This window comes from Trichomycterus rosablanca, chromosome 17, assembly GCF_030014385.1.
Source record: "Trichomycterus rosablanca isolate fTriRos1 chromosome 17, fTriRos1.hap1, whole genome shotgun sequence".
NCBI lineage: Eukaryota > Metazoa > Chordata > Actinopteri > Siluriformes > Trichomycteridae > Trichomycterus > Trichomycterus rosablanca.
The window spans coordinates 7,508,437-7,520,514 of NC_086004.1; the positions used below are offsets into that span (position 1 = coordinate 7,508,437).

Below are 12,078 nucleotides of genomic sequence, written 5' to 3' on the forward strand. Positions count from 1 at the left end.
TTACTCATACTGACAGGGCTTAACGTAATTCACACATGCATTGCTTTACATGATAATTTACTAAGATGAACCCTTTTACACATAAAAACCTAAAACACAATATGTGACCTTAACACAAGAATATATAAGAGCTTCCACCTTGCAATTTCTACAATCCGAAATGTCATTTAAATAGACAGTTAAAATGACCTGTGAAGAGTCAAGGCAATAGAAGAGAGGCCAGGAATACAGCTTAAATGCTGGCCAAAAACAAAGGCAAAGCAAAACCACTATATGACAACAAAGGACCTGTGGGAAAGTTTAGCTGACAAGGGAGTAACACATGGTGCTTGGATGTCATCAGATGGGAATTTTACCTTCAAACATAAATGTTAACATCTAATGTTATGCTGCTGATGAAGTAAAACCACAACTCTCAGCCACAATCATCAAGGGTATGTTTTAAGAAATAAAGGAGAGTGTGATTGACAGAACGTGAGCATGTCTGAAGAATTAGGAATTAGCACGGCCAACTAAAATCTACTCAAAACCTGATGAATTAGAAGAAATTCTGAGGCATGTGGGTATGACATCTATTCCTCTCAGGACTGCCATTGTGACAGCCCATCAAGCTTCACTAAATTTTGACTTCTCAATTTTAACCTAATTTTGAAAACCACACATCCTCATCCAGCTCCATAAAACCCCTTATTATTGTCCTCTTTGTTTCAAAACTAGGAAGTAAATAGAAAAACATAAGGCTTTCTGCTTAAGGGAACTTGATAAAACCACTCCATTCCGCCTGTTTAGGACATACATTTTACCTTCATTACTTGTAGCAATGGCATCAGCCAAACCAATAACGAGTGCAGAAATAACGAGAGCTGCTGGGACGACTTGCTTTAACCTTTAATGTTGTAAATAGTGGTGTGCACCTCAGGAGACAGTAAAGCCGGATTAATACACATGATCAAAGCAGCCAGGCAAGCTGTAGGGAGGGCTGATGAAGCACAGCCAACACACTCCTCACCCATTCTTTTTCATCTCATGAACTACAGAGGCCAGGAGGAAATCCCCCCCAATGCAATTAACAAAATAGGGCCAGAGTTCCAAAAACGTAATTAAGTTGAAGCTATATTAACTGAGTTTATATCATTCACAATGTGTGTTTAGATTAAAGCACCTGCAACTTGTGACACAGCTGGTAGAATGAGTCCTAAGGACCTAGGTCCTATCTTTGTGTCCAGTTACTCTCTATAAGTGTCGTCCCATGTTCTTCCCTGGTTCACATGAGTACATTTCTGTGGAACGTTATCTTACTGCTCCTTAATGCCCCTAGATATGAGTAAGTGAAGGTATGCTCCAGTGCAATGGATCGGCACCCTGTTTAACATGTTCCTGCCATGTACCCAGTGTTTCCAGGTGACATGAAGAATGAATAAATAATATATGAAGCACAAATGAATATTTCTTATCCAATATTAACAGACAATCACTGGTACTAAAAAGCACAGATAACTTACACATAAAGGCCTGTGAAAGATAATGGAATATCGGGATGTGTAAACTTACTCATCTGTCTGTCTCCATAACTGATGGCCTCAGCAAGAGGACTCCAACCTTGAGCATTTTTCACTTTCACTGGTGCATTGTGGGCCAGCAGAAGATGGGCACATTCTGAGAAAGCAAAAAAAACAAAACATACTATTAAAATAAGGCAAAAAATATGAGGTAAAGCTCTGACTGGGACATTTTGCCAAAAAATGGTCTAAAGTTCTAGTAGAATTAGCCATTTATCATCCTTTAAGGTTCTACATGTACTTAAAAAAATTTTTCTTTACATTGGGAGCTTGTTGGCAATCTGAATCACCTTACTATACCGCTGCTAGCATGCTAATTCCCCCAGAAACAATTAAAAACCCAACAACAGAACACATGTACATAATCTGCTCTCCATATCTCAGCTTTCTGATTGATTGGAAACCACAAGGCTATTTTCATTAAATGGTTTGCTGAAAATATCAACTGGTACACTGCAACCCATAGAATACTCATGATTTTGGAGTAGGATGTTCAACCAGCTCACATAAATACATACTTTTGGCCATAAAGTGTATTTTCTTACAGTTTTTAAGCTCATCTGAGCCGTTTTCTTATGCCAATGCCATTTCTTTCACTAATTTTATTGAAGAATAAATACAAATTGCCTGCACTTGCTAACATGCTGTACTTTTCTCTTCGTTTCCTTCGTCTCCTGCTTTAAACCCGAAAAAGAGGCCCGGCTTAATTCAACATCACCCCGATGCCAGAGGCACAAAGGAACAGCTCTAATTTTGTATTAAGGACTTTACTTCCCCAGGGAACATGTCCAACTAATGAAGCCCTCGCCTGGTAACCAAAATACAACAGAACGCCTGTGAAGAAATGGGTCTGTAGGTCTGGCCAGACAAGAGACTGTTAAACCAATAACATGTTTGTTGTGACTGGTAAATCAAAAAATAGCATTGTTTAGTTTTGCTTGGAGGTTTATAATTCAATATTTACACACAGACTCTATATAAAGCATCGTCCTTCTTTTTACTCATTTGTGGCTGGTGTTTCACAAACCTCAGTTTGTTTAAAAATAATTAAACAGCTAAATAAGTCTCCCACTGATTTAACGACAGAAGCAACTGGCAATTAGCAATGACTTCTTTTCTCTGCACTACAACTCACTGTGTTAAATACAAAAAACCCACACTACTGCTTTACTGACAATAAACAATGTGTTCTCTATATTCAGGCCTCAGTAGCTCATTTAAAGCTATTCTAGCTAATCAGAAACAAATGACTTTATTAATGACTTTATTAATGTGTACTGTATCTGAGCATAACACTAAAATGGTGGATAATGTCAACAGAAAAGAAAGTTAAATGCTAACAAAACATTAAAACTGGCATGTTTGATCATCCAAAAAATTCTGCTTCTCCCAATTTATTTACTGCTAAACACATTCACATCCAAAATTCACAAGCAGTTCACATGATGGGCAAAGTTTAATAAAACACTGTAAAAAATTTACTATGTCGCCTTAAGTAAAGTCCTAGTTCATAATCAAAATATTAAAACATTTTCAAAATAACCGGTTGGTAGCTTAGTTGTGTAGTAAAAAAATCATCTTAAATTCCATCAGCATGAGCCGCTCAGGTGGCGCAGCGTTAAAATACGCTAGCACACCAGAGCTGGGGTTTCGAATACATCGTATCGAATCTCAGCTCTGCCATCTGGCTGGGCGGCTATATGAACAACGTTTGGCTGTTGTTCATCCAGGGAGGGAGATGCCGGATATGGACCTGATGCAATTACGACCTCTGCTGGCTGATTGATGGCGTCTGCACAGAGTAGAGAAATAATGCTGGTCAGTGTGTGTCTCTCCGTGCACAGGGCTGATTCGCATATGAACTCGCCTCGTGCAGGTGAAAAAATGCAGTCGGCTACTGCACACGTGTCAGAGGGGGCGTGTGTCAGTACGCTCCCCTCAATCAGGGGCGGGGGTCAGCACTAGTAGAGAGAAAGCCTAATGCAATTGGGTAAAATTTGGATGCACTAAAAAAAAAAAAATCGGGAGAAAATTCATTACAAAAATTCCATCAGCATTATACCACCCTTGCCTACACGTTAAAATCCATATTGCCTGTACAGCTATTGCTGCTTTGAATATTAAGATTAATACCCTAATGTGCAATTGACACAATGGCCGCTTTTAAATCTGCTTTTAAAATCTGATGCTTAGAGTTTTTGGAACTACTAGATGTGAAAAGGTGAAGATAAAGTTTAGCAGCACACACACGCTTTGGTAACACATAACCGCTAACAACCATAGTGGGCTTAAACACACATTGCAGTGGACAGGCTACAACAGTAAAAGACCATATCAGGATCTACTTTTAGACTAGAACATGCTGTTTATGCCTTATTCTTGTCTCCAGGAGAGAAATTTTTGGATTCTTTGACTGCTTCCCTGAAGAACCAAAGCCACCCTAACAGACTAATGCTGGCACCACATACACTGACCTGATACAGTAGTACCAACAAAATGTACACCATCATGTTTCTGACATGTCATGTGACAAACGTAACTGAGGACAACTTAAATTAATTAAAATTTAAAGACAGAACACTTTAAAATCAGATTCATTTTTGATCTGTTTAATTTCGTCCAAATGTAAGAAATTTAAGAAATTATTTTTATCATTATAATTTCCTACCAATGGCTGACACTACAGTTTTACTAACCCCTTGGAGCTGTACTATAATATACATGTGTTGTGTTACACTTTGATCACTTCAGTCCTTCTCTAGACCTTATTACCGTATTACACACAATTAGCTGGTGTACGACTAAACAAGTGTGCACATTTCTTTTGGCCAATCCAAAATTTCTAAAGGTAAATGCCTAATAAAAGCTTAAATTTTCCCCATACTTTATATGGGCATAGATGTTGCATTTGGTTCAAAAAGGCGGGGTAAACGGTTATAACAGCAACAGAAGGCTTACATTTCCATAAGGTGTCATTAAGGCCCACAAGCACCACAGATGGCAGTAATGTATGAATCTTGAAAGCTTAAAATCTGCCAAAACACAGCCATTGTGGAAAAAACTGTACTTTTTTCATCAACCTATAATTTTCCAAAGCCAAATTATGCAACAATGTCAAAATTTTGTGCAAGAAGGTTTATGTAACAGACAGCCCTGACTGGAACTGAGCAGAATCAGACAGAGCAACTGGAACAGAAACGAGACCGTCCTTGCCAATCAGGAGCTAAATGAGAGTGTACAGGGTGCAGATGGTAAATCATCTCTGTGATTACGCTGGAGAGTTAAACCTCTTGCTTTCACACATAACTGAATCATGGATTTCCTTTAATCCTAGAATTTTTTAAAGTATGTGTCTGCATAAGCATCACCCTGGTCAGGCTTGGAGTGAAGCTCTAGGTTTATGGCAGTAAAAACCCTGGACAGGGCACCAAATATTTAAAGAGAATCACACACTCACACATTTACTTAATTACACCAATAGGAAATTTAGAGACACCAAAATACCAATGTGTTTTTGAAAATAGAATGAAACCAGTTAATGTTGCCAGGTGCAGCATGTGCCACCTATATTTTCCCGAGCTTTGACCTCAGCTTCAAAGCTTACTGGCATATGCAAAGAAAAGATGTTCGATGGACTGTACATGAGAATACGTATGATGTCAATCAGATTTACTTTTAGTATAAATAACCACTTTAAATTAAAACATAAGATGAGGGTTGAGGACCCATTTCTTTAGCAAATATCTTCAACATAGCTGCCGGTACAATCAGTTCAATAATTTAATAGTAAAAAGCTCATGGAACCACGAATCATACCCAGCCAGGTTTGCTCTACAACATTTAAAAACATGCCCTCAGACTAATGATTAGAAAAATAAAAAAAGGCAACAGTCACTAAAAAAGATAAAAATAGAGCACACCATTGATCTCCAATCCTATATTCCACACATTGCTTTCAATTAGGCCAAGAAACTAACTTAAGAAAAACACATGAAATCTGGTTTATAAAGATGGTCTGTAAAGATGCTTAAATTATGTAGCCAGTTGACTGACTAAAATTCTATTAAACACTGTAAAGAGTTTTTTTAAACTTTAAGTCTATGTAACTACGTAAAAAGCCAGTAGCTGGACTGCAGTCAAATCCACCACGATGTGTCCCAAACTACACACTACACATTACATTTAGACGCTTTTATCCAAAGTAACTAACAATTGTAAATGAATACAATGCAAACAACTGAGTTAGGTGCCTGGCTCAGAAGCCCAATAGTGGTCCTTGATCTTCTAATCATTAGATAATTAGTCTAGTACCTTAACCACTGAGCTAACACTGCCCTAAATGGTGTGTATAATTAAAACTAAACTATGCATTAAAACATGATTTAATTTGAGATGCTTCGTACGTAATCTAGTAAAATGTCTAAATTGCTTGTAAATACCACCACATACACAGTCCTTTGTAAACATTTGGGAAACACTAGTAAAAATCCATGTTTGGTTTATTTTACTGATTTTTAAAAGCTCAATTTCTATTTATTTGCTGAATTTAACATAAACTAATACAACATAAAATACCAAATGTGGCATTGAAATGTATTTTTCAGCACGAGTTTCTGCTTTGTGGTTTTTCTTTAGCTGTCCTGAAATGTATAGCTCACGCTTGCTATTGTCTAGCAAACGTACAGGCTGTACAGGAATTGCCAGAGATGATTTGCATCTGACTGATGCGTCCTCTGTCTAATGCAATCACACACACAACCTATTCAATTTCTGCAATGGGTGCATCACAGGTGCTGTCATATCAGAGCCATAACACCATTGTTGCACCAACTGTTGCACTACGGTCCCTGTTAGGAATGTTTTACCTTGCTTTCACTTAGAAATCAACAAACCATGGACTTGGAACAATGGAACCAAAAATTACCAGTTAATAGTGGACCCAGTTAATAGTGTTTACTTCTACACCACTGTTTCATTCAGCTGTTTAAATATGCAGGATTAGAAGCACTTAATCATCCTCAAACACCAGTTATGCGCCCCTGCTTACCTTTATGGCCCATCATTACAGCCAGATGAAGAGGAGTGTTTCCTGAGGAAAGGAAGAAAAAGATTCATTATAATCCATCCATAAACACTGATGCAATTTCTGTGTGAATCATCATTCAAGTCAGACATCAACACAACCACTAACTGACTTATTAGTAGTGAAACAGACATTTACTGATTTAAATAATCACATCATGTTGACTGTGATGCCCCTTATCTCTTACTGAATACCAATTGTAGACCTGAGCAACCTGAGTTTTTTTACTCTCAGCAAGGCAGCAGAGGAGACGGTGTGCTGACTGCAATATGAGACAAGAAGAGAAATAATTCAAGACCACAGTGTCCTCAAGAAATCACTAAAAGCAAAAAAAAACAAGGCTTGCACAGGCCATGTATTAACTATGATGAACATAAGGAGTCATACATTTAGAAAGAGACAGTCTTTACTTAACTACAGGTGACAAATTAAAGGAAAACAAATAGCCTGAACAAGGCCCTTATATCAACTCCACTGAACGTAGGATGAATTGGAACTTCAGTTGACTTAGTGGTTAAGGTACTGGTCTAGTAATAAGAAGATTCCCAGTTCAAGACACACCACCACCAGGTTACCACTTGTTCCATTACAACTATAAGTCGCTTTAGATAAAGTTTGTGCTAAATGCTGTAAATGTTAAATTGCATGCCAGGCCTTCTCATCCAACACCTGACATCAGAAATGCTATTTTGATCAAATACGCACAAATTCCCATAAACACCCCAAGATCTCATGGAAACCTGCACCAGAAGACCTCGTACCTAGCCGTACGCTCATGGTTTAGAATAGGATGTACAACAAGCTCATGATCATGAGTCCAAAAATGTCCTTACTGATCTCTCAGAATGTAATGGACACACGATGCTCTGACAGGATTATGGCAAGAAGGTGAATCCTGTGGTGTCAAATCTCTCAAGATTTAAGCATGTTGGCTGAAGCCATTGATTGTTACCATAGCAATGAACTGCTTACTCTGGCTAGTTTTACATGGTGCAGTTTACATGGTAGAAATACTCATCATTGTGGGTAGAGAGCAGGAATGTGAATATTAACCAGTTAACCAATAACCGGCAAAAAGGTTTTTGTTCGATTAATGCTGTGGTTCAACATGTTATACACATTTCATTTCCACAAATTGCGGCCACTTCTTTTCACCTGCCAGTGTTGGGTTCCCTGAAGCAAGGCCAACTGTGTTTGTGTGGACACCCGGCGGGGTTGGTGGCTCTACTGATATACAAAATCACTTCAAAACACTCCAGAGTTAAGTGCTAGTATGCTAGACCGCTGCACCAACCGAGCGCCCTAGATTTGTCTACTTTTTTTATTATCAGAAAGTTAGGTTGTGCAGTACCAGGGCTTATTTTTTCCTTACATGATTTGTAAAAAATGCCCAGGAAATAATCATAGACCAATATACAGATGTCATCACTGTCTGTATCATGCAGAGGAAAACGAGCCATAATTTAGTTCTCAGGCATCTTAGTCCAAGTGGCATCTTTAATTAAAAAAAACATCCAAGTAGCATAGTGGCTATGCATAAGTGGCTAGTTCTTACATAAACACACACATGTATTATCAGTCAGCCCATGTGCAGTCAGCACCATCCTTTCAGTAGAAGATGGGAACCTGTATAGCATGATGGTCTTGGCTCTTTCTTTGTGTCAGTAAAAGTACATTTTCATTTTTAAAGGCTTGCAACACAAGTGGTGCTGGCAAGATTATCATCAGAAGTTGCCTGACCAGCTTTCCTTTCCTTCTGGTGAGTCCATCAGAGCTGGAATCATTATTTTGTTAGATGTCTTCATTTTTTTTCTAGTAAAAGTCAATAGTCCTTAAAAATCACCTCCAAAGTCTCGATTGAGAAGCAGTGGGGTATGATGTCTGTAATAGCCTTTGAAGAATTTTCATTAAATCACACACTAATTTTAAAGACATAGAAATATGCCCTGAATTCTAAATAAGTGTATTTACAAATCAAAATGTAAATACATTTTACACATAAGTACATTTTAGACGCTCTCCGTATCCGGAAATATTCAGGAGATAAAAAGCTGAATGTTCAGAAAGGTCTGCAATCAGATCCTGGTTCTTACTATGTAGATAATCCCTCTTGAGTCTCATCTACAGTTACTGTCTGTACGGAGTTGCTAATTTTCTCTCAGGGTCCAGTGGCTCTGCATTTCTGTCCACTTGCCAATTTAGATGAAAGGGTCAATGCAAATCATTACTCTGACTAATCACTCGATGAATTGTTACTATTACCTCATCCACAGGACACAAGTGATTTAATGTGCATGTAAGTGATTTCATCTGTTGCTATATATACTTCTACCACAGTTTAGAAACCACTGGTCTAAAGGAGCATATATTAACATCTGCTAGATACAGACTTTGTGATGCCATTGTTAGTTCGATATTGATTGTTTAATATTTTTTTTAAAGCTCTATGATTAAACTGCCGTTCCAATATTACAAAAGTGCCAAACAATATTGTTCCACAGTGGAGTTAATTTTGCTTGATACAGACTTAGTGATGTTATTGGACCAGTTTTCTTTTGCTTTCATTTAATTATTGATGGTTTAGGTCATCATTAAACAGCCTTTTATTCAATATTTAAAAAAAAAAAATTAAAAGAAAAAGAAAAAAAAAAAAAAAAAATTATATATATATATATGTATATATGGGTCATTCTATAATTTGGGGTACATTTCACATCACCAAAAAAGTACAAAAACAATGTTCTCTCTCAATAGAACAATCAGTGATTCAAGTTAATATATTCCTTTAGTGTAACATCCACTATTTGCAAAGCTTAAACATTAATTTTTTTTATTTTATTTTAAAGGGACAGTAGATGTAGACTACTAGGTAACTTAGTTGACAGGTAACATAGTTGACAATTTCCCTATTTTGACCCATAACTTCAGTGGTAGACCTTGCCTGGCTGACCACATGTCATTTCTTGAACAGAATAATGTCTAATTTGAACATACATTTGAATTAAAATTATAAAAAAATTGTAACCATGACAATGTATGTAACATAGTTTACAGTCAGTTAATATACTCATTGACAATGTTCTATTATAGATAAAATATTTTAAAAAATAAGAGGACATTCACCACAGTTTGTTCAATATGCCCTCTACAGAGAAAAATGATATCATGTCATGCTGGTCACATAGTTTTAGAACAAACCATTTTAGAGTTGCTGAGTGGAGTTCTGTTAGTAACATAGTTGACAGAACTTTTGCAGACAATAAAATTATTTAAAAGAGAAACTCAATTTAAAAAATATTATTTTTCTTTAGTATTTAAACTTTTGAAATAAATAAAAAAATACATGTTGTTGCCCTTAATGATTTTATTCATTATTTTGAAACCAAGGCACCCTCAACTTAAAAAACAGACACAGCAAAAACTGTTCATTTAGGAACATCATGACAAATTTCAAGTTAAATGAAGCATAGGATGCACATCATGTTTTTGTGATATTACAACATGTTTTCCATTAATAGGTAAAATATGACATTTTTAAAGAAAATAGTTAGAATAAATATAATTATTATCATTGGACATGGAATGTACCCCAAATTATAGAATGACTCATATATATATATATATATATATAATAAAATATACAGATAGATAAACAGACAGACAGACAGATAGACAGACATATAGATAGACAGTTAGATAGACAGACAGACAGACAGACAGACAGACAGATAGACAGACAGACAATGAGATAGATAGATAGATAGATAGATAGATAGATAGATAGATAGATAGATAGACAGACAGACAGACAGACAGACAGAGAGACAGACAGAGAGACAGACAGACAGACAGACAGACAGACAGACAGACAGACAGATAGATAGATAGATAGATAAGTGGATAGATAAGTGGATAGATAGACAGACAGACAGACAAAGAGATAGATAGATAGACAGACAGACAGACAGACAGACAGACAGACAGAGATAGATAGATAGATAGATAGATAGATAGATAGATAGATAGATAGATAGATAGATAGATAGATAGATAGACAGACAGACAGAGAGACAGATAGACAGACAGACAGACAGACAGACAGACAGACAGACAGACAGACAGATAGATAGATAGATAGATAGATAAGTGGATAGATAGACAGACAGACAGACAAAGAGATAGATAGATAGACAGACAGACAGACAGACAAAGAGATAGATAGATAGATAGATAGATAGATAGATAGATAGATAGATAGATAGATAGATAGATAGATAGATAGATAGATAGTAGAAACATAGATATACGTGGTGGTGATGATGATGATGCTTATTATTATTTAGACAGCAGAAGGAGGAAACCCTACCGTGTGCATCTTTCTGCGCGATGTTCTGAGTGCGGATGAGGGACGATAATCGGCGCACGTCTCCCTTGAACACGCACTCATGTACGGGGTATTCAGCTCCGCTTCGAATAATCGGGTTTTTGTTTTTATCGTCGATAGTTTCCTGGGTGGCGATGCCATTGTTGGTGTTGGAGTTGATCTGGATCTGGTGATTGCTTTGCTGTGAGGCGGATCTGATGATCTTGTGGTTGCTGAAGATCTTGTTGTTCTTGGCTTTATTATTCCTGCCGGATGAAGTGAAGGTCCCGGTCGCAGCCTCCTCGTCCGGCTCCAGTAAATCCTCCTCCTTGCCCGGTGTGTGATCTTTACGGATTGAGCGGATCTTCTCTCCAGTCATTTTGGAAACTCGGGCTGGGAAAGAAAAGGGCGCAGCGGCCGATGACCCTGGAAAAAGCGCAAGCGCAAGTCGTGGCTGACAGCAGCGCCAGTGGGTGATCGCGCAATAACAACAAGCTGCGCCACATGAACACGCCCGATTAATCGACCCTGATATGTAGCGTTATACCGCGAATATACCGATCTAACATGGTTGATGATAAATTCTTAGTTTCTGTTCCCTTCTGCGACGCCTTCATACTAAAGACGGTCCAAACGGTGTTCTTCATCTGCCCACTTCCGCCTGTAGTCTCGCGATAACTCACTAAGTTCCTAGTGGTCCATTTAATCGCGCGTTGTTTTGTTTCCCACCTGTATTCCACACATAATACACTGCATGGCTGTGTTCTAAATGCCTTGCATTCACACTGCGGCATTTATATGGCCAAAACGATTTGGACACATCCTCTGACTTGTTTAGTCTTTTTAGTAACAGTAACAGTTATTAAAAAGTGGAAACATTAACTAGTAAAAACAACAGCTTGGTGAATCAGTCACACAATCTTAACAGAACAGAAATATAATAGAAGAATGTATTTATTTGTCATATATACACTGTGTTCCAAATTATTATGCAAAAAGTGATAAGGTAAGAATTTTTTTGTTTGTCAGTTAAACTCATTAGGGGCAGTGATAGCTCAGTGGTTAAGGTACTG

At 37.4% G+C, this 12,078-nt stretch overlaps 1 protein-coding gene across 1 annotated transcript in view; it reads right to left on the reverse strand.

Annotated features, from left to right (window-relative positions):
* ankrd13c (ankyrin repeat domain 13C) overlaps nt 1-11,594 on the reverse strand; it is a 31,291-nt gene extending 19,697 nt beyond the window's left edge. The window contains exons 1-3 of the mRNA XM_063012974.1: nt 11,009-11,594; nt 6,607-6,648; nt 1,552-1,656 (exon numbers count right to left, since the gene is read on the reverse strand). Coding sequence (XP_062869044.1) covers nt 1,552-1,656; nt 6,607-6,648; nt 11,009-11,384 — 523 coding nt within the window. The 5' untranslated portion in view covers nt 11,385-11,594. The remainder of the gene's footprint in view (nt 1-1,551; nt 1,657-6,606; nt 6,649-11,008) is intronic.
* Between the last annotated feature and the right edge of the window lie 484 nt (nt 11,595-12,078).